Raw genomic sequence first — 26,394 nt, 5'->3', positions numbered from 1 at the left:
TGACCACCTGGCGAAGAGAGACGCACACACAGGGTTAATACACGCACATACACACACAGGGTTAATGAAGAGAGACACAAAAAGCTGGAGAGACTCAGCGGGATAGGGTGCATCTCCGGAGAGAAGGACTGGGCGACATTTAGGGTCGAGACCCTCCTTCAGACTTCCCAATTCCACCCCTGTCCGCCTTCCACAGAGACCGTTCCCTCCGCAACTCCCTGGTTAACTCATCCCTTCCCACCCAAACCACTCCCCTGCCCCAGGTACCTTCCCCTGCAACCGCTGAAGATGCAACACAACGCTATACCTCCTCCCTCAACTCTGTCCACGGACCCAGACAGTCCTTTCAGGTGAGGCAGAGGTTCACTTGCACCTCCTCCAACCTCGTCTACTGTATCCGTTGTTCAAGATGTGGACTCTTGTACATCGATGAGACCAAACGCAGACTGTGCGATCGTTCCGTGCAACATCTTAGCTCAGCCCGCCTGAACCAACCTGATCTCCCGGTTGCTCAACACTTCAATTCTCCTTCCCATTCCCACACTGACCTTTCTGTCCTCGGTCTCCTCCATTGTCAGAGTGAGGCTAAATGCAAATTGGAGGAACAGAGTCTGATATTTTGCTTGGGCAGCTGGTATGAATATCGATTTCTCTCACTTCAGGTAACCCCGGCATTCCCTCTCTCTCTCGCTCTCTCCATCTATCCCTCCCCCACCCAAGTCACACTAACGTCTCATTTTCACCCTACAAACAGATACAGATTCAGATTCAATTTTAATTGTCAGTGTAGTGTACAGTACAGACAACAAAATGCATTTAGCATCTCCCTGGAAGAGCGACTGTTTGGCCTGTTTCCTTTATCATACTTTCTTTTTTGCATATCTTTCATTCATTATTCAGTGTGAGGTGTTACATTTTGGGACATCGAACAAGGACAGGACCTACACAGTGAATGCTCGGCCTCTGGGTAGTGTTGTAGAGCAGAGGGATCTAGGAGTACAGGTGCATGGTTCCATGAAGGTCGAGTCGCAGGTAGATAAGGTGGTCAAAAAGGCATTTGGCACTTTGGCCTTCATCAGTCAGAGTATTGAGTGTAGAAGTTGGGAGGTCATGTTGCAGTTGTACAAGACGTTGGTGAGACCCCATTTAGAATATTGTGTTCAGATCTGGGCACCATGTTATCGGAAAGATATCGTCAAGCTTGAAAGGGTTCAGAATAGATTTACGAGGATGTTGCCAGGACTAGAAGGTGTGAGCTACAGGGAGAGGTTGAGTACGCTGGGTCTCTATTCCATGGAGCACAGGAGGATGAGGGGAGATCTTATAGAGGTGCACAAAATCATGAGAGGAATAGATCGGGTAGATGCACAGAGTCTTTTACTTAGAGTAGGGGAATCGAGGACCAGAGGACATAGGTTCAAGGTGGAGGAAAGATTTAATAGGAATCCGAGGGGTAACTTTTTCACACAGTGGGTGTATGGTACAAGCTGCCAGAGGAGGTAGTTGAGGCTGGGACTATCCCAACGTTTAAGAAACAGTTGGACAAGGACATGAATAGGACAGATTTGGAGGGATATGGACCAAGCGCAGGCAAGTGGGACTAGTGTAGCTGGGACATTGTTGGCCGGTGTGGGCGAGATGGGGGCCGAAGGGCCTGGTTCCACGTTGTATCACTCTGTGACTAGTGTAGATGGGACATTGTTGGCTGGTGTGGGCAAGTTGGGCTGAAGGGCCTGTTTCCACACTGTATATCTAAACTTAATAAACTACACTGAAGTGAACTGACGTCAGATTGTTAAGGGTTTGGACACGCTAGAGGCAGGAAACATGTTCCCGATGTTGGGGGAGTCCAGAACCAGGGGCCACACAGTTTAAGAATAAGGGGTAAGCCATTTAGAACAGAGACGAGGAAACACTTTTTCTCACAGAGTTGCGAGTCTGTGGAATTCTCTGCCTCAGAGGGCGGTGGAGTCCGGTTCTCTGGATACTTTCAAGAGAGAGCTAGATAGGGCTCTTAAAGATAGCGGAGTCAGGGGATATGGGGAGAAGGCAGGAACGGGGTACTGATTGGGGATGATCAGCCATCATCATATTGAATGGTGGTGCTGGCTCGAAGGGCCAAGTGGCCTATTCCTGCACCTATTGCCTATTCCTACCAGACTGACTCGCATCCAATTCCTACTCCCTGATACTCACGTCCTTTTCCAGGTTCAGGTCATCCGCGATCTTGGTGATCTCCTGGGTGGATGGCTTTGGGCACACGGTGAAGAAATTCTCCAGCCCCTCCTTCACATTATTATCAATGCTGGTCCGTCGCTTTCTCTTGCGGGATGAAGCCAGCGTCTGTTCTATGCTGCATAGCTGTTAAATATTCACCGAATAGTGACGGACGTTAACGTACATCATCCCCACCCACCATATAACAATTACAGCACGGAAACAGGCCATCTCGGCCCTACAAGTCCGTGCTGAACAAAAATTTTTTTCCCCTTAGTCCCACCTGCCTGCACTCATACCATAACCCTCCATTCCCTTCTCATCCATATGCCTATCCAATTTATTTTTAAATGATACCAATGAACCTGCCTCCACCACTTCCACTGGAAGCTCATTCCACACCGCTACCACTCTCTGAGTAAAGAAGTTCCCCCTCATGTTACCCCTAAACTTCTGTCCCTTAATTCTGAAGTCATGTCCTCTTGTTTGAATCTTCCCTATTCTCAAAGGGAAAAGCTTGTCCACATCAACACCAACACTAAAAAATAAAGGGCCTGTCACACTTGGCCATCATTTGGCCTCATTTACGTGTCATATGTTAAATAGGTCGACACGTCGTATCTCCACACAGAGGGTGGTGGGTTCTATGGAACAAGTTGCCAGATGAGGTAGTTGAGGCTGGGACTATCCCAACGTTTAAGAAACAGTTAGACAGGTACATGGATAGCACAGGTTTGGAGGGATATGGACCAAGCGCAGGCAAGTGGGACTAATGTAGCTGGGACATGTTGGCCGGTGTGGACGAGTTGGGCCTGTTTCCGCACTGTTTTACGACTTGTTTCATGTACTTTGTGGGGGTTTTTTTTATGACTGTTGGCAAATTAATTTCCCACCCGGGATAAATAAAGTCAATCGTATCATTTCCTCCAATTCGACGACCTTGAAAAGATCATCCACGCATTCATCTCCTCCCGCCTTGATTACTCCCTGTACACTGGCATCTGCCAATCAACCCTGTCCCACCTGCAATTGGTCAAAAAACGACGCAGCGAGACTTCTGACGGGTGCCCGTAAAAGGGATCGCATCATCCTAATTCTGCCCCTCTCCACTGGTTCCCAGTACTGTACAGAATCAACTTCAAGCTCCTCCTATATGTATACAAAGCCCTTAACGGGCTTGCCCCCACCTACACCAAAAATCTTCTAACCCACCATTCTACCTCCAGGTCCCTCAGGTCGGCCAGCTTGGGGCTACTGACAATCCCGCGGTCTAGGTTTAAGCTCAGGGACGACTGCGCTTTTGTGGTGCAGCATCTAGACTGTGGAACAGCATCCCTCTCCTCATCAGAACTGCCCCCTCCATCAACTCCTTTAAGTCTAGACTCAAAACCTATTTCTACTCACAAGCCTTTCTTGAGGTCCTCTGAGGGAGCACTGTATGTGTGTATCTATGTATGTATTGTTAGATCTATGTACCACTGTATGTAGCATGTTAGCACCTGCACTGATGTAATGCACTTTGGTCAACAAGAGTTGATTTTCAATGTGCTATAGAAATAAAACTGATTTGACTTGACTTCGTACCAATTAATTCCCTTCGCACTCACCTCTTGAAAGTTGTCACTGTCCTTGGCCTCCTCCAGCCACCGCTGCAGCAGCGGCTTCAGCTTACACATGTTCTTGTAACTCAACTGCAGGGCCTCAAATCGACAGATGGTCGTCTGGCTGAACATCTTTCCTGGAAAGAAATTAGAGCTTCAAAACCCCCAAATCCAAGCTGAAGGGACATGATTGAGGCAGTGCAGCGTAGATTCACGAGATCGATCCCTGGGATGGCGGGACTGTCATACGAGGTAAGATTGAAAAGACTAGGCTTGTATTCACTGGAGTTTAGAAGGATGAGGGGGATCTTATAGAAACATAGAAAATTATAAAAGGACTGGACAAGCTAGATGCAGGAAAAATGTTCCCAATGTTGGGTGATTCCAGGGGCCACAGTCTTAGAATAAAGGGGAGGTCATTTAAGACTGAGGTGAGAAAAAAATGTTTTCACCGAGGGAGTTGTGAATTTGTGGAATTCCCTGCCACAGAAGGCAGTGGAGGCCAAATCACTGGATGGATTTAAGAGAGAGCTAGATAGAGCTCCAGGGGCAAGTGGAATCAAGAGATATGGGAAGAAGGCAGGCACAGGTTATTGATTTTGGACCATCAGCCATGATCACAATAAATGGCTGATCATAAATGGCTGACTCGAAGGGCCGAATGGCCTCCTCCTGCACCTATTTTCTAAGTTTCTATGATTGAGTGAGGCCCAGAGCAAATTGGAGAAGCAGCACTTCATATTTCGCTTGGGTAGTTTACACCCCAGTGGTGTGAACATTGACTTCTCCAATTTCAGGTAGTCCCTGCTTTCTCCCTCTTTCCCCTCCCCTTCCCAGCTCTCCCACAGCCCACTGTCTCCGCATCTTCCTTTTCTTCTTCCTGCCCCCCCACCCCCACATCAGTCTGAACAAGGGTCTCGACCCGAAACGTCGCCCATTCCTTCTCTCCCTAGATGCTGCCTCACCCGCTGAGTTACTCAAACTTTTTTGTGTCTACCTGTAGTTTAGTGATACAGAGTTTAGATGACCTTCGGCCCACTACACCGATCAGTGATCACCCGGTAAACTAGCACTATGCTACACACTTGGAACCATTTACAATCTTTACCGAAGCCAATTCACCTACAAACCTGCATGTCTTTGGACTGTGGGAGGGAACCGCAGCACCTGGAGAAAACCCATGGGGAGAACCTACCAACTCCATACCGACAGCACCCACAGACAGGATCGAACCTGGTTCTCCGGCGCTGCAAGGCAGCATCTCCACCACTGAGTTGAGGATAGGAGCAAAGAGGTCCTTCTGCAGTTGTACAGGGCCCTGGTGAGACCACACCTGGAGTATTGTGTGCAGTTTTGTTTCCCCCAGTTTGAGGAAGGACATTCTTGCTATTGAGGGAGTGCAGCGTGGGTTCACCAGGTTAATTCCCGGGATGGCAAGACTATCATATGCTGAGAGAATGGAGCGGCTGGGCTTGTACACTCTGGAGTTTAGAACGATGAGAGGATATCTTATTGAAACATGTAAGATTATTAAGGGTTTGGACACGCTAGAGGCAGGAAACATGTTCCCGATGTTGGGGAAGTCCAGAATCAGGGGCCACAGTTTAAGAATAAGGGGTAAGCCATTTATTAGAGAGATAAGGAAACACTTTTTCTCACAGAGAGTTGTGAGTCTGTGGAATTCTCTGCCGCAGAGGGCGGTGGAGGCCGGTTCTCTGGATACTTTCAAGAGAGAGTTAGATAGGGCTCTTAAAGATAGCGGAGTCAGGGGATATGGGGAGAAGGCAGGAACGGGGTACTGATTGGGGATGGATGATCACATTGAATGGTGGTGCTGGCTCGAAGGGCCGAATGGCCTCCTCCTGCACCTATTGTCTATTGAGCCACCATGCAGGCCCAAAAGAGAACAATCTCTTCCCTGAAGCCACAGGTGGAACAGACAATGCTTCAGTCACAGTTTTTTAAATCATAGTGGATTATTTTAAACACTGAGATTAAAACCATAGCTGTCTCTGGACCAACAGTTGATACTCACCATACAAAGCCCCAAGTGCCAGGCCCACCTCTGCCTGTGTGAAGCCCATTGTGATACGCTTCATCTTTAGCTCCTTTGCAAACTGCTCCAAGTCCTCTGAAGTGGGAGAATCCTGCATTGGTAACATAAATACATAGACAATAGGTGTAGGAGTAGGCCATTCGCTCCTTTGAGCCAGCACCGCCATTCAATAGGATCATGGCTGATCATCCACAACCCGTACCCCGTTCCTGCCTTCTCCCCATATCCCCTGACTCCGCTATTTTTAAGAGCCCTATCTAGCTCTCTCTTGAAAGTATCCAGAGAACTGGCCTCCACAACCCTCTGAGGCAAAGAATTCTACAGACTCACAACTCTGTGTGAAAATGTGTTTCCTCATCTCCGTTCTAAATGGCTTACCCCTATTCACTGTGATCATGGCTGATCATCCACAATCAGTACCCCATTCCTGCCTTCCCCCCCCCATATCCCTCGATTCCACTAGCCCTGAGAGCTCTATCTAACTCTTTGGAAAGCATCCAGTGAATTGGCCTCCGCTGCCTTCTGAGGCAGAGAATTCCACATATTCACAACTCTCTGGATCAAACAGAACAAGTTGTCCTACAACTTTAGGCTGTGCACGCCCCATACGCAAGAAGAACAGTATATGGACACACTGATCTGTTCTGCATTTATTTATGCCTACTATATTCTGTTGTGCTGAAGCAAAGCAAGAATTTCATTGTCCTATCTGGGACACATGACAATAAACTCTCTTGAATCTTGAATCTAGTTCAGAACTACACTGATCCAGCCCTGCAAGTCCATTTTATCAGTGTTTTTTGGAGGGGGCTCGCATTCCTAACTCTGCTTATGTGTAAATAAAAGCATCTTGCACAATCAGAATGACCTGTTCCCTTCCCTTCCCCCTCAGGAGAGTCACAGAATCAGGCCGGCCAGCTCAACTTGCCCTTGCCAACCGAGATGCTGCATTTACACTAGTCCCACCTGCCTGCGTTTTGATACTAGTTTAGTGTAGAGATACAGCAAGGGAAACAAGCCATTTGGCCCACCTGGTCCAAACCGCCCGTTCCCACAAGTTCCACGTTACCCCACTCCCTACACTCTGGACAGAGCAGCGTTTCTCAACCGGGGTTCCCCAACCGAGGGTTCCGCGAGAGGTCCCTAGGGGTTCCGAGCCGAGAGAAATAGTGATACATAGGCTAATCACATGTAAATGCATTGGAGTCATTTGTGCTTAATATCATATTGGTAATTTTATTATACACGTGCGGCATATTTAGCGACGAGTGCTTCCTGGCGTGCAGGTACAGTCCCGCATGCACCCACGTTATTTAGCAATTTTCACCCATCGTTAAGGGAATTTTATATGAATGTTACCTGTATTTACCAGAGTTATCTGTCTACCCACCTCCCCTCGTCACCAGCGGTGTAGTGGGCTATAGGCGAAGCGGGCGTATTAAATCTCAAAGGCTTCATGTTTAAGAAGGAACTGCAGATGTTGGAAAAATCGAAGGTGGATAAAAAATGCTGGAGCGAAGGAAATCTATGGAGCGAAGGAAATAGGCAACGTTTCGGGCCGAAACCCTTCTTCAGACCGAAACGTTGCCTATTTCCTTCGCTCCATAGATGCTGCCTCACCCGCTGAGTTTCTCCAGCATTTTTAAATATCTACCTTCGATTAAAAACTAAACCCTTTGTGGTATAGTTTCGGCCTTGGGTTTATCATTATCATACATGCAAGGTACAGTGGAAAACCTTTGCTTTGCACACAGACAGATTAAAAAGCGGGGGGCGAGAAAACCGCAAAACTGGAACTCGACACAAGGTACAGGAGTAACATCGAAGATATTAGACACAAAATGCTGGAGTAACTCAGCGGGACAGGCAGCATCTCTGGGGAACGTGGACGGGTCTGGACCCTTCTACTGACGGGGCTCATTCCACGAGTAGAGGTCGAGTCAATCTAGGTCCTTGGTGTGGAATTATTTATAGGGATATGGGGCGATTTTACCAATAGAACAGCAACGCGGCGGTGAAGCTGCCGCCTCAGCGCTAGAGACTCGGGTTCGATTCTGACCTCGGGTGATATTTGTGTGTGGTGTTTGCACGTCTCCATTTGACATAGAAACATAGACAATAGGTGCAGGAGTAGGCCATTCGGCCCTTCGAGCCTGCACCGCCATTCAATATGATCATGGCTGATCATCTAACTCAGTATCCCGTACCTGCCTTCTCTCCATACGCCCTGATCCCTTTAGCCCCAAGGGCCACATCTAACTCACTCTTAAATATAGCCAATGAACTGGCCTCAACTACCTTCTGTGGCAGAGAGTTCCAGAGATTTACCCCTCTCTGTGTGAATTTTTGTTTCTCATCTCGGTCCCAAAAGATTCCCCCCTTATCCTTAAACTGTGACCCCTTGTTCTGGAGCGTGGATTTCCTTCCACCACGCCTCACGTAGATGAATTGGCCTCTAAATTGCGTGGAAAGATATAGCGTGGAAACAGGCCCACCGAGACAATAGGTCATTCGAGCCAGCGCCGCAATTCAATACAATACAATACAAATTTATTGTCATTTGAGCCCCAGTGAGACTCAAACGAAAATTCAATGTGATCATGGCTGATCGTCCCAAATCACTACCCCGTCCCTGCCTTCTCCCCATATCCCCTGACTCCGCTATCTTTAAGAGCCCTATCTAGCTCTCTCTTGAAAGTATCCAGAGAACCGGCCACCACCGCCCTCTGAGGCAGAGAATTCCACACACTCACAACTCTGTGTGTGAAAAAGTTCCTTCATCTCCGTTCTAAATGGCTTGCCCCTTATTCTTAAACTGTGTGGCCCCTGGTTCTGGACTCCCCCAAAATCGGGAACATGTTTCCTGCCTCTTAGCGTGTCCAAACCCTTAATAATCTTATGTTTCAATAAGATCCCCTTAATAAGATTCAATAAGATACCACGCCATCATCCAACAATCACTGGTTCACACCCGTTCTATGTTAGTACCACTTTCACATCCACTCCTTGCACGCTGAGAGGGGGCAATTTACAGAGGCTAATTAACTTACAGCCCCGCTCGAATTTGGGAGTTTCGAGTTGGGTTTCGGTCGCCGGAAGAACGTGCAAACTCCACGCAGACAGCAGCCGAAAGCTGGATCGAACCCGGATCTCTGGAGCTGTGAGGCGGCGAGCGGCTCTGCTAGATGCGCCGCTGTGGCCCCACCACCGCCCAAACAGATCTGGCGAGTTACTCACCTCATTGCCACCGTCCGGGGCGACCCACTTGGTGTCGTGGTCTGCGCTGGGGCTGGGAGACGGGTTGCTGGGTCGCATTTGCGGGCTGGCCGGCTGGCTCCGGTGGTCCGAGGATGGGGAGTGACCCTGGTTCTGCAGCCCAGCCGCGGTGCGAGCGGTGGGCGGGCTGGGAGCCGCCGGCAGCTGCGGCAGGTAACAGGAGCTCCAGGGCGAATTGTACAACGACGGCAAAAACTTGGCCTCAGTTCCCTTCTCGTCCTCCTCTCGGCCCGGGGCCGGCGGGGCGTTGGGGTAGCGAGCCACCACCGAGCTGTGGGGCCAGTGCTCGGGGGCGGGGAAGGGGTACCACGGTCTCGGTAGGTGAGGCGAGACCCCCGCCGTGCCCGGCTCGCCCAGCCGATACTCGGGGGCCATGTGGCCCTGGCAGTCCCCCCTGAAAGCGGGGCCACAGTGGAGCCCTTGAACGATGCTGGGCCGCTCCGGCGCCAACTGAGAACTCATCTCCTGACTCTGTAGTTGGCGAGGATCATGGAAGAGCGGTGGAAAGGACCTGTGGATCTCATGTTGGATGCGACTGGTCATAACTGCTGGTGGGAGGGGGTGAAATTTAAAAAAACACGGGGGGGTTGTAGAGGTGGGAGAGGTGTCTCGACTCGATCCGGAACGAGCAGGGCAAACACTTCAACCTCCAGGTTAGGTCAGTCCCAATCAATGAACTTGGACGATTCACGCCGCCCTTGATTGAACAGGCAGGTCAAGTGATTCCCGATTTGCACGTTAATCTCCTCTCCGTCCCTCCCCCGGGCTTGCTTGCAAACTGAGCCACTTTCTACCCCTCCCTCTTTTACATCAGAGATGCGGACGTGCCGACAGGCCCTTCGGCCCACCGAGTCCACGCCAGCCCTCGGTCAAGAGTGCTTTATTGTCATATTGTCATGTCTCTGAACAATAGCAGTCTATTGCACTGTATCTGCTTATTTATTGGTCTATGGGGGATCCCCCCTCTCCCCTCTCTCTCCCCCTCTCCCCCCCCTCTCCCTCACTCTCTCTCCTCCCCCCTCCCTCCCTCCCTCCCCCCCCCTCTCTCTCTCCCCTCCTCTCTCTCCCCTCCTCTCCTCTCTCTCTCTCTCCTCTCCCCCTTCCCTCTCCTCCTCCTTACATAGCAACATAGAAAATAGGTGCAGGAGTAGGCCATTCGGCCTTTCGAGCCAGCACCGCCATTCATTGTGATCATGGCTGATCGTCCCCTATCAATAAAGCGTGCCTGCCTTCTCCCCATATCCCTCGTCTCCACTAGCCCCTAGAGCTCTATCTAACTCTCTCTTAAATCCATCCAGTGAATTGACATCCACTGCCCTCTCCCCTCCCCCCCCCCCCCCCCCCCCCTCTCTCCCCCCTTCCTCTCCTCTCTCCCAACACTGACTTTTATCTCCTGTTCTGTATTATGTTCACATATTGTGTTGTGCAGCAGCAAGCAAGAATTTCATTGTCCTATCTGGGACACATGACGATAAAACTCTCTTGACTCTTAGAACAGTGACACTTTTACTTGCAACAGGACAACAGAATATGTAAACATAGTGCTCTTCAAACAATATCATAAACGTGAAAAAAAAGTTCAAAAGAGAAGGGAGTCGTCCCGAAACGTCACCTATTCCTTCTCTCCAGAAATGCTGCCTGACCCACTGAGTTACTCCAGCTTTTGTGTCTATCTTCATTCACATGTATACACACACACACACACACACACACACACACACACACACACACACACACACACACACACACACACACACACACACACACACACACACACACACACACACACACACACACACACAGTCAATCGTACATTCACACTAGTTCTATGTTATTCATTTTCCGCTTCCACACTCTGAGGGCATTTTACCGAGGCCAATTAACCTACAACCCCTTCTAGACTAAGGAAGGTACACAACGTGCTAGAGTAACGCAGCCGGCCAGTCTTCAGTCTCGACCCATGCTAGTCCTCCACAGATGATTCAGATTCACATTCAATTTTAATTGTCATTGTCAGTGTACAGTACAGAGACAACGAAATGCATTTAGCATCTCCCAGGAAGAGCGACATAGCAAATGATTTGAATAAATAATAATAAGTGTCCGGGGGGGGGGGGGGGGGGGGGGGGAGGTACGGAGTAGAGTGACAGCCGCCGGGAAGAAGCTGTTCCTGGACCTACTGGTTCGGCAACGGAGAGACCTGTAGCGCCTCCCGGATGGTAGGAGGGTAAACAGTCCATGGTTGGGGTGAGAGCAGTCCTTGGCGATGCTGAGCGCCCTCTGCAGACAACGCTTGCTTTGGACAGACTCAATGGAGGGGAGCGAGGAACCGGTGATGCGTTGGGCAATTTTCACCACCCTCTGCAATGCCTTCCGGTCGGAGACAGAGCAGTTGCCATACCATACTGTGATGCAGTTGGTAAGGATGCTCTCGATGGTGCAGCGGTAGAAGTTCACCAGGATCTGAGGAGACAGATGGACCTTCTTCAGTCTCCTCAGGAAGAAGAGATGCTGGTGAGCCTTCTTGATCAGAGTTGAGGTATTGTGGGTCCAAGAGATGCTGCCTGACCCGCTGCGTTACTCCAGATATTTGAGTCTATCTTCGGTACAAACCAGCGGTATATATATACCTGCGGTTCCTTTCTACATAGTCTGAAGAAGGGTCTTGATCGGAATTTTTGAATCTTTCCTTTTTTTCCCCTGCCATTATGAATGTGGGAGGCAACCGGAGCACCCGCAGGGTCACAGGGAGACGTTGCAAACTCCGCACAGACAGCAGCCGAGGTCAGGGTCGAACCCGAGTCTCTGGCGCTGTGAGGCAACAACCAAAGATCCTATAGCGCGCTGTAGGATCCTTGGCAGCAACTCGACCAGCTCGTCTGTAAACAGTTCATTCACCCCCCCCCCCCCCCCCACCCCCCCTCTCTCCCATCTTCCTTTTCAAGATCTTCAATTGGTCCCCGACTGTCATCGTGAAACATAGAAACATAGACAATAGGTGCAGGAGTAGGCCATTCGGCCCTTTGAGCCTGCACCGCCATTCAATATGATCATGGCTGATCATCCAACTCAGTATCCTGTACCTGCCTTCTCTCCATACCCCCTGATCCCTTTAGCCACAGGGCCACATCTAACTCCCTCTTAAATATAGCCAATGAACTTTGGCCTCAACTACCTTCTGTGGCAGAGAATTCCACAGATTCACCACTCTCTGTGTGAAAAATGTTTTTCTCATCTCGGTCCTAAAAGATTTCCCCCTTATCCTTAAACTGTGACTTGTTCTGGACTTCCCCAACATCTGGAACAATCTTCCTGCATCTATCCTGTCCAACCCCTTGTGGAAGAAGGGTCTCGACCGAAAACACCACCATTCCTTCTCTCCAGAGATGCTACCTTTGACCTTCCGAGTTACTCCAGCTTTTTTTATGTCTATCTTCAATTTACTGGCCGACTTCAAAAAAAAAAAAAAAAAAACAAGTTTGTCGGAGCCCCATTGTCAAAGTGAATTCAAGGTGGAAGCGTGGAAGATGGTTAAGACCAAATATACTCCTCTGGGATCTTTGGTTAAGACATGGACAAAGCGACCCTGCCTCCAATCGCAGCCGGTAACATCCGGCTTCCTTGGAACCAAGGCGAAATTCCAAAGCGCCTCCGCTCAATCTTTCAAAAGACCCAACCCCCATTATCTTGCTAACAAATCTGGCAGCAATGTTAATGCGTTCCCCCTGAGCCAGACTCTCTGGCTGGCCTCCAACGGGCACCCGGAGATCAACTTCCGATAAATTCTTCACACTTTTAACGTCTGAACAATCAAAGAATAGTTCTCACCTTTGCTCTCCCGCAGTTTCGTGGGGCGCAGTCAATGGACGCCACCAAGATTGTCTTGTTGGGTCGGCAATCTGAGGGAAACTGGCGTTTAGCACCAAATTAATTTCCATTTCTGTTCCTTCCACCGAAGCACTTTTGAAATCCTGACAATTCTTCATAGCATGTAAACATTTTCAACGACCCCCCCCCCCCCCCCCCCCCTCACACCCCACCCTATCACCAGTCAATAGTGAAGAGTTTTTATTATCATATGTCATGTCAAGTCAGGAGAGTCCCCCCCCCATCAGTCTTAAGCAGGGTTTCGGCCTGAAACGTTGCCTATCTCCTTCACTCCATAGATGCTGCTGCACCCGCTGAGTTTCTCCAGCATTTTTGTCTACCTTCGATTTTCCAGCATCTGCAGTTCCTTCTTCAACAAATAAATAGTTTATTGTCACGTGTCCCAGATAGGACAATGAAATTCTTGCTTGCTGAAGCACAACCGAATATTGTAAGCAAACATACTGAACAGTTCAGTTCAATATGCGCATACTGTACACTCTATGGGCCAGGAAGCGAGCGGGCAAGATCATCTCTGACCCCTCTCACCCTGGCCACAAACTCTTTGAATCACTTCCCTCTGGAAGGCGACTCCGGACTGTCAAAGCTGCCACAGCTCTACTCAACAGGCAAAAATCTGTAGCCTCCTTTGATCTGGTATTTTGTTGGTTCACATGCATGATCAATGGTGTTTTATCATTAATGTTTTATTATTAATGTGTAGTGTTTTCTGAGTCATTCGTAACTGTCACTGTATGTCATGTTGTTACTTGTGGGCAGAGCACCAAAGCGATTGTCCCAAGGCACCTCCCAATAGGTGCAGGAGTAGGCGATTCGGTCCTTCGAGCCAGCACCGCCATTCAATGTGATCAAGGCTGATCATCCACAATCAGTACCCCGTTCCTGCCTTCTCCCCATATCTCCTAACTCCGCTATTTTTAAGAGCCGACTTAGGCCATTCGGCCCATCAAGTCTACTCAAATCATGGCTGAATGAGCTCTACTCAATAACCAAAAACCTGTAGCCTCCTTTTGCTCTGGTATTTTATTTATTTCACATGTTTAATCGATAATGTTTTATTATGAATGTTTAATGTTTAATGTGTCATTCTTAACTCAAGTCCAAGTTCAAGTGAGTTTATTGTCACGTGTCCCTGTATAGGACAACGAAATTCTTGCTTTGCTTCAGCACACAGAACATAGTAGGCATTTACTACAAAACAGATAAATGTGTCCATATACCATGATATAAATATATACACACATGAATAAATAACAAATGAAGTGCAAATAACAGAAAGTGGTTATTAATAATCAGAGTTTTGTCCGAGCCAGGTTTAATGTACTAATGGCTGTGGGGAAGTAGCTATTCCTGAACCTGGTTGTTGCAGTCTTCAGGCTCCTGTACCTTCTACCTGAAGGTAGCAGGGAGATGAGTGTGTGGCCAGGATGGTGTGGGTCTTTGATGATACTGCCATCCTTTTTGAGGCAGCCACTGCGATAAATCCCCTCGATGGAAGGAAAGTCAGAGCCGATGATGGACTGGGCAGTGTTTACTACTTTTTGTAGCCTTTTCCTCTCCAGGGCGCTCAAATTGCTGAACCAAGCCACGATGCAACCGGTCAGTATGCTCTCGACTGTGCACCTGTAGAAGTTAGAGAGAGTATTCCTTGCCAATCCGACTCTCCGTAATCTTCTCAGGAAGTAGAGGCGCTGATGTCACGTTGTCACTTGCAGGCGGAACACCAAGGCAAATTCCTTGTATGTGAATACTTGGCCAATAAACGTATTCATTCAAAACTGCGCAATTCTTGCAGAAACAGCAATAATAATAACCAAAAAGTAGAAGGAACTGAATAACAGTCTTGAGCTGAAAAGTCATCTATTCCTTTTCTCCATAGATGTTGGCTGACCCGCTGAGTTACTCCAGCTTTTTGTGTTTATCTTTGGTTGAAAACAGCATCAATTGGTGTCCCACCCATGTTGCTCGGCCCACACTCCTTTCCAAAGTTCAATTCTAGTTTATCGAGGCACAGTGAAATACTTTTGTTGCGTGCTATCCAGTCAGCAGAAAGACAATACGTGATTACAATCAAGCCTTTTATACTGTACAGATACATGATAAGAGAATAACGTTTAGTGCAAGGTAAAGCCAGCTAAGTCAGATATGTCAGGGCATTCTGAAAAAATAACAAATCAGAAAGATCCTTCTTCATATCTGACCTCAAGTGGGAATGTTTAAGAAAGAACTGCAGATGCTGGAAAAATCAAAGGTAGACAAAAATGCTAGAGAAACTCAGCGGGTGAGGCAGCGTCTATGGAGCGAAGGAATAGGTGACGTTTCGGGTCAGTCTGAAGAAGGGTCTCGACCCAAAACGTCACCTATTCCTTCGCTCCACAGATGCTGCCTCACCCGCTGAGTTTCTCCAGCATTTTTGTCTACCTTCAAGTGGGATAAGAGGGATTAATCTGGCAGTAATATATCACCACACCATCTTTATAAATAGTCTTATCACCTGGATACAATGCCATGCTGCACAAAGAACCTCTTGTGATTCAATTTCCAGTGTAACATGCTTACTGAAGTTACAACAGCATCACACCCCCATCCACATTAACCGGACGGAGGTGGAACGTGTTTCCAGCTTCATGTTCCTGGGGGTCAACATCTCTGATGACCTCTCTTGGACCCACAATACCACAACTCTGGTCAAGAAGGCTCACCAGCGTCTCTTCTACCTGAGGAGACTGAAGAAGGTACATCTGTCTCCTCAGATTCTGGTGAACTTCTACCGCTGCACCACCGAGAGCATCCTTACCAACTGCATCACAGTATGGTATGGCAACTGCTCTGTCTCCGACCGGAAAGCACTGCAGAGGGTGGTGAAAACTGCCCAACGCATCACCGGTTCCTCGCTCCCCTCCATTGAGTCTGTCCAAAGCAAGCGTTGTCTACTAAGGGTGCTCAGCATCGCCAAGGACTGCTCTCACCCCAACCATGGACTGTTTACCCTCCTACCATCCGGTAGGCGCTACAGGTCTCTCCGTTGCCGGACCAGCAGGTCCAGGAACAACTTCTTCCCTGCGGCTGTCACACTACTCAACAACGTACCTCGGTGACTGCCAATCACCCCCACACCCCCCCACCCCCCCCACCCGGACACTCCTCCCACAGGAAAAACACTGTGACTGTATGCATGTAAATAGATTTATTTATTGAAATCATATTCTATGTCGCTCTTCCAGGGAGATGCTAACTGCATTTCGTTGTCTCTGTACTGTACACTGACAATGACAATTTTACTTCGGAGTCACGTGAGTGACTACGTGAAGAACCCACCCAGCGCGCAGGCGCGGCATTACGTCAGCAGTGCAACAGCGGCAGCAGCTGGAGCCAGGCTCTCCAGCGGCAGCATAAAGACAAGACCTCAGGTAAGTGCCTTTTTTGTGTTACAGAGTCGCTCAACGGTGGAGAATTATGGCCACCCGAAAGCGACCAGCCAGGAGGACTGCCTGCCCAACTCCACCCGAGGAGGGGTCCATAGCTGGGCGGCAGCCACTCGTAGCGGAGGAGCCATTTCAACGCTCCCGCTCACCCGACACCGAGCCGCCCCCTGTGCTGCCGATATCGACGCCCCGCACAGGGAGGAAGGCTACCCATAAAACAGACCGGCCGGTGTCCTCCGATTCGTCGGAGGAACGGGAACGCTCTCCACCGCCGAAACGGGGAGACGCCCGCATCAGCTGCATGAGGCAGCTCCTGGAACAGATGATTGATGAGGAGATGCAGGCTAGGCATCTCCCAGGAGGACGGGCTTTGGCCTCCTCCTTACCATCGCCACACCCTTCTGTACCCTCTCTGTTCGAGGGCAGTAAGGGAGGCCAGGACTGGGCTGGCCTATCCCAAGGGCAGGCGGTCGACAACATCAGTATGCCGGGCGTGCTAGAAGAAGAGCTACTGGGTGTAGTGGGTCGGTACGCAGCGCCCCCAACGACCGGGATGGTACTACCACCTAGACTGGCGGCTAGTATCAATAGGCTTTCCAACAAGCCGCTGCAGGAAAAGGTCGTCCAGCAGGCCCTTGATACCTATACAGCGCCAGAGAATTGCGAGGCGCTGCGGGTGAAAACTGTCAACGGGCAAATATGGAACCAGCTGGGGCAGCAGATCAGGACTCAGGAGGTAGAAATGCAGCGGGTCCTGAAGCTCCACTCTGCAGCCATCACCGCCTTTGCTCGGTCCGTCGGGAACGAAGAGCTCTCCATACCCCAGCAGGATGCACTGGCGTTGATGTGCAACACCACGTACGAGCTCAACAGCCTACGGCGGGATAACATCAGGCCTGCCCTCAATCCGAAATACGCAGGCCTCTGCAAAGCTCCAGCGCCGGAACGGGAGGCGCTGCTATTTGGTGCAGACTTGGCCAAGAAACTCAAAGAGTTGGAAGAGGCGGCCAAACCTGTAGGCCTCATGAGGGCAGCGCCAGGACCGAGCAGGGTGAAGCCACCCAGTTGGCAGCACGCCTCAGCATCCACCAGCAGGTACCGAGCTGGTGAAAGCCTGGTGACCGCCTCCCACTACCCCCAGAGCTCTTTTTTAGAGCGGGGCCCAGGGCGGAGCCGTGGGAAGATGCGCCGCCCCACCGCAGCACCAACACGGACAACCTTGGGCCAAACCTATCGGAAACGCCCCCACAAATAAACATGGAGGTAGGTGGGTCTGGTTCCTGCCAACATGCACAGACAAAGGGTGTTGTATTAACAGGAGGACGTTTGAGGTTCTTCAAGCATGTTTGGTGCTCCCTTACTAACAATAAGTTTATACTCAACAGTATCAGTGGATACAAAATTGAATTCAAACCAGGCATAGAACCGCCAGTTCAGCACATGCCCCAAAGGGTATTCCTTCCCTCAGCAGTTGAGAAGGTAGAAGGACAAGTTGAACTAGATCGGCTCGTGGCTAAAGGCATCATAGAAATGACCACACACGAGCCGCACGAATTTGTATCAAATATTTTTCTCAAATCCAAGAAAGATGGTGGATGTCGCATTATTATTGATCTGACGTCACTTAATCAGTCTGTTGAGTATCAACATTTCAAAATGGAGACATTTGTCACTGCCAGACAACTGATCTCCAAGGGATACTACATGGCAAGCATAGATATCAAGGATGCTTACTATTTAGTACCCATTCATAAGGATTATTACAAATATCTGAAATTTATCTGGATGGGCCAGCTATGGCAGTACAGAGCCTTGCCCAATGGTTTAACGACAGCTCCCAGATTATTTACAAAAATTCTCAAAGTGGCCATGAAAAAATTGAGAGAACAAAAACATTTAGTCGTGGCCTATCTGGACGATGTTCTCATATTAGGGAGAACAAGGGAACTAGCTGTCGCAGGAGTTTTAGCCACTAAACAACTCCTTGAAACTTTGGGATTTATCCTACACCCAGATAAATCAATATTGGAGCCTACTACTAACATGGATTACCTAGGCTTCACTATTGACACTATCCATATGACTGTCACTCTGCCCAGAGACAAAAAAGTTTCACTCATCGAAGCTTGTAACCATTTAATTGCTATACCGCAACCAAGGATACGGCACGTAGCCAGAGTCATTGGCTCTATAGTAGCAACATTCCCGGCTGCCCAACATGGGCCCTTGCATTATCAAAATTTGCAAAGAGCAAGGACTCATGCATTACGTCTTAATAGGGGGCATTATGACCGCAAAATGGAGTTACCCACTGAAGCTAGATCAGAACTTCAGTGGTGGGTCGATAATATTTGGCACAGTCACAGTCCTATCGCCATCACCAATCCTAACACAACCATTACAACGGATGCCAGTGCTTTAGGCTGGGGAGCTACTAACTCCATAGACAGCACAGGTGGCAGATGGACTAACTCAGAGGCATCGCTACTACAATCACTGGGCATTAACTTCTTGGAAATGCTCGCCGCCTTTTTGGGCTAAAAGCATATGCATCTGATATGCGGCATGTGCATGTTAGGATTATGATTGACAACACAACGGCGGTATCTGATATCCAGCACATGGGTGGCATAAAATCAGTATCATGCGACAAATTGACTACTATAATCTGGCAATGGTGTGTCGAGAGACATATTTGGCTATCAGCTGCCTATTTACCAGGCAAGCTAAATTTAGTGGCGGACACCAGGTCACGAAAATTCAATGACAACATCGAATGGATGTTAGACCCGAAACTATTTGCTAAAATTGTCAAGCAATATGGTACGCCAGATATAGATTTGTTTGCGTCTAGACTAAATCACCAACTACCCATGTATGTGGCTTGGGAACCAGACCCAGAGGCAGCAGCGGTAGATGCCTTCACGCTGGATTGGGGAAATTTCTTTTTCTATGCTTTCCCTCCCTTCTGCCTCATCAGTCGGGTACTCCAGAAAATTCAGGCAGACTCAGCCTCCGGCATTCTGGTCGTGCCCGACTGGCCTACCCAACCATGGTTCCCAATGTTCCACGACATGGTGGTAGAGACACCTATGGTCCTTCACAACCACCCCCAATTATTGACTCACCCGGTAAAACTGGCATTAGTCATCCATGCCACCAAAAATTGAACCTCCTGGTTTCCAGATTCTGAACAGACCTTACCGGGGATTGGGGTTATCAGAGAGAACAATCACCACCATGTCGGCATCCCTGCGAGTTTCCACCAAGAAACAGTACCTGACCTACATCAGGAAATGGGAACAGTACTGTCTGGAAGCAGGGACATCTTACAAGACGGCTTCGATCTCGGATGTGCTGGAGTTCCTGGCCCACCTGCACCATGACCTAAAGATGAGCTACAGTGCCATCAATGCAGCCCGGAGCGCCCTGTCCGCATACCTTATGCCCATAGGACAGCATAGTGTTGGATCCCACCCTCTGGTTATCAAACTCCTTAAAGGGATTTATAACACCAAACCCCCTACACCTAGATACACCCATATGTGGGATGTTAGTGTAGTATTGTCACACCTTCGAGGTTGGCCTCCGGTGGGAACCCTGAACCTGGAACAGTCCACTTATAAGACCCTCATGCTCATGGCGCTTGTCCCATGCTCAGAGGGTTTTCAGTCGCTGCTATCAGTTAAATGAACCAATGTGAGGACAGATTACTGCAAGTGGAGGGAAGTTTACCCAGGCCGGGATGGGTCACTTCCTAAGACCCACATCGATGGTGGCTCACAGTTACTTGATACTTTGCATTGAGGGGTTGGTCAATTCTGAGCAACCCAGATACCATTACTTTTTACCATGCCGGGGTTGGTCAAATAGAGCAGACCAGGTACATCCAACTCCCCGTTGATCTTCCGGGCATACCCTCCAGAACCTAGGCTGTGTGTGGTGACCCACCTTTATAATTACATAGACACAACCCAAACTCTTAGAGGGAGAGAAAAAGCCTTATGGGTCAGCCATAAAAAGCCTTTTGGACGGGTTACCAGCCAGACAATATCCAGATGGTTGAAACAGGTCCTTAATATGGCAGGGATTAACACAGATGTTTGTAAATCCCATTCAACCAGGGCAGCGTCCACGTCAGCGGCGGATCGGATGCAGGTTCCCCTAGACCACATCCTCAGTGCAGCGGGATGGTCAAGGGAATCGACATTCCAAAAATTCTACCGCAAACCGCTGATGGAGAAGGACGTCTTTGCGGAGAGAATTTTAGAAACCGCAAATTTATAATTTAAAGCCCAGGGGAGCTATTTTTTGTTGTTGTTAATAAACATTTGTTTTTTAAAACTAACAAACTCGTTGGTCTTTAGCTACCACTTCCTCCCTCGATGATCTTTCGGCAGTGAGTGATATAACTGTTACACGGTTTGAAATCACAGACCTTTGAAGTCTTCACGTAGTCACTCACGTGACTCCGAAGTAAAATAGTGAGATTAAACGAGTACTTACCAGTACGAAGTTTGATCTGTATTTTATGAGGAGTTACGATGAGGGATTACGTGCCCTCCGCTCCCACCCTCATTGTATAGATCAAACTCGGACTGATGTCTCATTAATCTTTACTATCTTTACTTCAATTTGTGTCTATCTGTGATTCCACACCGCTGCTTGGAAGTATGCCGCGCCTGCGCGCTGGGTGGGTTCTTCACGTAATCCCTCATCGTAACTCCTCATAAAATACAGATCAAACTTTGTACTGGTAAGTACTCGTTTAATCTCACTATTAAAGTTGAATCTGAATCTGAATCTCATACAAAAGGAATTGCTTTCTGACCCATCAGTTTCCCTCTCAGTAACACTTCTTTCTACAAGAGGTTTTCGAGTGCCACTATCATGGAGTTGCACTTCACAGACTCATGTCCCTATTCTGTGCAGGAAGGAACTGCAGATGTTGGTTTACGCCGAAAATATATTTAAAAAAATGCTGGAGTAACTCAGCGGGACAGGCAGCATCTCTGGAGAGAAGAAATGGGCGATGTTTTGAGTCACTCAGACTTCTGAGGATGGGTCTCGACCTGAAATGTCACCCATTCCTTCGGACATTCCTTTGCTGCATAGATGCTGCTGCACCCGCTGAGCACTTTTGTCTACCTTCTGACATCCCTGTTCTTTGACATCCTTTTACCAGGGATCACTATTAACTCCTTCTGCAGTGCAAACCATGGAAAGTCTGGCTCCAGCTCCAGCTATTGAGATGGATCAAGTCAAGTCAAGAGAGTTTATTGTCATGTGTCCCAGATAAGACAATTAAATTCTTGCTTGCTGCAGCACAACAGAATATAGTAAGCATAAATACAGAACAGTTCAGTGTGCCCATATAGCATAGACCAGTGGTTCTCAAATGGGGGTACGTGTACCCCTGGGGGTACGTGAAGGCACTCCAGGGGGTACGTGAGATTTTAAAATATAGGGCTACATATACAGGGCCGGCCTTAGGATGTGCGGGGCCCAATTGGGAACAATTTTGGTGAACCCCAGGTTCCCAGCCAAGGTGTGTCAGCCCAGTTATTTAGTATATATTATGAAATTGTACACTAGGTGCTATGGATTGTACACTGTGTGAATCTCTCCTGCTCCCTCCCGTTTGACTGTCAGTAGCTCCGCGGCTTCCAACCTTCACCGTAGCTGCTAATTACCATTAAACTGCATTATGTGATTGGACACAATGCCCTTGGAGACAGCGGCTGATTGGACGGGAGGAGACCTATTTGTTGATTGGACGGGTATTTTAGGGAAAGCTGGTTGGTGATTGGATGTAACCCCCTTAGAGACAGCGTTTGATTGGCCGCCAAATAAAATGGTCAAATCTGTAACAAAAATCGCTGGTCGGTGCGAACTCAGTAACTATCTGGTTGTTTCTCCAAACTAAACAGTATAACATACAGGTACATTCATTTAAAATTAAAGTCAGTGATGATTTCACATGATTTCTTACTGTGTAAAGCTCAATATCTGACCAATTTCTGTTTAACACGTTTGGTCTGCCGTGAGCATTTTTCTCTCCCAAAACAGTTCATATCTAGCAAACCGATGATAAATATTTTTATTTTTTATTTTTAGCAATTTCTGCTTTTATTTAAAATCAAGTTAATAATTTCTTTTTGAGCACAGATCTTTACTATGATCCCAAAAGAGGACACTTTATGTTGATAATTATTTCTATGTGCACAAATCTTTATTTATAATTAAGTTAATTATTTCTTTCTTTTTTTTAGTTATATCTTTTTATTTCCAAATAGTTCAAGAGAGACCACTACAAATGAGCAGTGTTTTGCACATTTATGGAGTTTTAAATGGTTCATTTTATAGTTTTAAATGGTTATATGGTCACTGTTTTCACTACATTAGTTTGAATCACTACATTTTAGTGATGAGAAATATTTGCAATAAATTTAGTTGCAATTAACATTTAAAATGTTCGAAATAGTTTTTTTTCAAATGTTTGAATTTTGTATGTGTTTACCAGTTCCAAAGTTTAATAAATCAGACACTGATGGCACAGTGCTCTGTTTTATGTTTTTTTTTCAACCAAAAATGCTTTGCGCTGGTTAGGGGGTACTTGGCTGAAAAAATATTTCACAGGTGGTACATCACTGAAAAAAGGTTGAGAACCACTGGCATAGACCATATATATACACATCAATAAACAGATAAAGTGCAACAGGCTGTTATTGTTCAGAGCTTGTTTAGAAACATAGAAACATAGAAATTAGGTGCAGGAGTAGGCCATTCGGCCCTTCGAGCCTGCACCGCCATTCAATATGATCATGGCTGATCATCCAACTCAGTATCCCGTACCTGCCTTCTCTCCATACCCCCTGATCCCCTTAGCCACAAGGGCCACATCTAACTCCCTCTTAAATATAGCCAATGAAGTGGCCTCAACTACCCTCTGTGGCAGAGAGTTCCAGAGATTCACCACTCTCTGCGTGAAAAAAGTTCTTCTCATCTCGGTTTTAAAGGATTTCCCCCTTATCCTTAAGCTGTGACCCCTTGTCCTGGACTTCCCTAACATCGGGAACAATCTTCCGGCATCTAGCCTGTCCAACCCCTTAAGAATTTTGTAAGTTTCTATAAGATCCCATCTCAATCTTCTAAATTCTAGAGAGTATAAACCAAGTCTATCCAGTCTTTCTTCATAAGACAGTCCTGACATCCCAGGAATCAGTCTGGTGAACCGTCTCTGCACTCCCTCTATGGCAATAATGTCCTTCCTCAGATTTGGAGACCAAAACTGTACGCAATACTCCAGGTGTGGTCCTGTACAACTGCAGTAGTTGTTTGATGGTGAGTTTAATAGTCTGATGGCTGTGGGGAAGTAGCTATTCCTGAACCTGGATGTTGGAGATATCAGGCTCCTGTACCTTCTACCCAATGGCAACTGAGAGATGAGTGTGTGGCCAGGATGGTGTGGGTCTTTGATGATGTTGGCAGCCTTTTTAATAATAATAATAATAATATATTTTATTGTCATTGCACATAAGTGCAACGAGATTTGGTATGCAGCTTCCATCCGATGTCATAACATAAATAATTAATAACATTTAGATTTAGATATCCCGAGAACATGGTTTGTAAAAAGAATAGTTAAACAGTCAAAACAGTTCAAACAGACTAAAGTGCAGATGTGCTTGTGTGATGTGACCATCTGAGGGAGACAGTCCAGGGGGGGTGGGGGGGACTCAGCAGGGCCGGTTCAGAGCCACTATAGCTCTGGGAATAAAGCTGTTCCTGAGTCTGGAGGTTCGGGAGTAGAAGGCCTTGTAACGTCTGCCGGAGGGAAGTAGTTCGAACTGTCCGTTACAAGGGTGTGAGGAGTCTTTATGGATGCTGACGGCCTTCCTGAGGCACCGTGTGTGGTAGATGCCCTCCAAGGCTGGTAGTCGGTGTCCCAATGATCTGCGCTCTGTGGACGACGCGCTGAAGAGCTCTCCTCTCCGCCTCCGTGCAGCTGAGGCAGCGACTGCGATAGATCCCTTCGATGGTAGGGAGGTCAGAGCCGATGATGGACTGGCGTTTGCTCTCTGGCAAATTTAAATCCAGTCGCTGGTATTTTCCTTAGGCTGCTCCTCTGGATTAAGGACAATTCAAATCCACTTGTCATGTAGCAGTCACAGTGGCTGCAGCCTCACAGTGCCAGAGGCCCAAGTTTCAATGATATTTTATTGTCACTGGCCCCTAGGTCCAGTGAAATGATTTGTTCTTGCATACAAGACGGTAATATCATACAGCAGACTTCACCGAGGCAGTACGCAAAGAGTCGCCACATTTCTGGCACAGAAAAAAAATATCAAGCTTTTTAGCATGGTTGCGCAGCTATAGCGGAGTCAGGGGATATGGGGAGAAGGCAGGAACGGGGTACTGATTGGGGATGGTCAGCCATGAGCACATTGAATGGCGGTGCTGGCTCGAAGGGCCGAATGGCCTCCTCCTGCACCTATTGTCTATTGTCTATTGTTTTGCACAGATCACACCTGCACGAGCCGCCATATTTTGGCAAAGTTTTTAAAAAGTCCAAAGTCCGGCTCACATGTTCGATGTACGAGAGCGGCTCCCGATCCAGGCGAGCCCCAGGCTGTGGCAGGGCCTACTCCATCACCCTCAACCGGCTCGGCTTGGCCCGCCAACTCACGTCCCTCTCCTCAAACAAACGCCTTTGCGTCCCGGCATTGTCTCCTGCAGCTGATCTTAAAGGTGCTGGGCGCAACACCCCGTCACTGCCTTCCAATAAAAAATACACAATAGACAATAGACAACAGGTGCAGGAGGAGGCCTTTCGGCCCTTCCAGCCAGCACCGCCATTGAATGTGATCACGGCTGATCATCCACAATCAGTACCCCGTTTCTGCCTTATCTCCATATCCCCTGACTCCGCTATCTTTAAGAGCCCTATCTAGCTCTCTCTTGAAAGCATCCAGAGAAGCGGCCTCCACTGCCCTCTGAGGCAGAGAATTCCACAGACTCACAACTCTCTGTGTGAAAAAGTGTTTCCTCATCTCTGGCTTACCACTTATTCTTAAACTGTGGCCCCTGGTTCTGGACTCCCCCAACATCGGGAACATGTTTCCTGCCTCTAGCATGTCCAAACCCTTAATAATCATATATGTTTCAATCAGATCCCCTCTCGTCCTTCTAAACTCCAGAGTGTACAAGCCCAGCTGCTCCAATCCCAGAGATACTGCCTGACCCACTGAGTTACTGAGGCAATCTGTGTCTCACACACATGTACACAAATAGTCTCACTCTCTCACACACACACACACACACACCAATCTCAAACACATGCTTACGAACACCCACACTTTGAATCTCACACACAATTTGTCGCCCTGTCTCTCTCTCTCTCACACACACACACTTAAACATACACTCCAAAACACACGCACATGCATTGGAGGACCCACAGATGGAATCTCATACACCTGAATCTCACGCACACTTGAGTCTCACACACACACACACATACGCACGGACAATAGACGCAAAATGTTGGACTACCCCAGCAGGACAGGCAGCATCCCTGGATGGAAGGAATGGGTGACGTTTTGGTCCAAGATCCTTCTTCATTGATATCCAGCGATGCTGCCCGTCCCGCAGAGTTACTCCAGCATTTTGCGTCTATCTTCGGTGTTTAACCAGCATCTACAGTTCCTTCCAACACATGCACAGACACACACACATAGATGCACAGACACACACACACACACACAGGCACACACACACACACACACACACACATGCGCGCACACACACACACACACACACACACACACACACACACACACACACACACACACACACACACACACAGGTGCGCGCACACACACACACACACACACAGGTGCGCACACACACACACACACACACACACACA

At 48.2% G+C, this 26,394-nt stretch overlaps 1 protein-coding gene across 1 annotated transcript; it reads right to left on the bottom strand.

Moving 5' to 3' along the window:
• Positions 1-972: 972 nt before the first annotated feature.
• On the bottom strand, positions 973-9,693 carry LOC129695202 (POU domain, class 5, transcription factor 3-like). Its single transcript, XM_055631978.1, has 4 exons — positions 9,112-9,693; positions 5,854-5,965; positions 3,825-3,955; positions 973-2,361 (listed from the first exon to the last, which is right to left on the bottom strand). Exons 1-4 carry the CDS (start codon positions 9,691-9,693, stop codon positions 2,179-2,181), a joined length of 1,008 nt encoding a protein of 335 aa, XP_055487953.1. The 3' UTR covers positions 973-2,178.
• Between the last annotated feature and the right edge of the window lie 16,701 nt (positions 9,694-26,394).

The sequence above is a fragment of the Leucoraja erinacea genome, unplaced genomic scaffold (assembly GCF_028641065.1).
Source record: "Leucoraja erinacea ecotype New England unplaced genomic scaffold, Leri_hhj_1 Leri_98S, whole genome shotgun sequence".
NCBI classification, from domain to species: domain Eukaryota; kingdom Metazoa; phylum Chordata; class Chondrichthyes; order Rajiformes; family Rajidae; genus Leucoraja; species Leucoraja erinaceus.
This window is presented reverse-complemented; position numbering and strand designations above follow the sequence as displayed.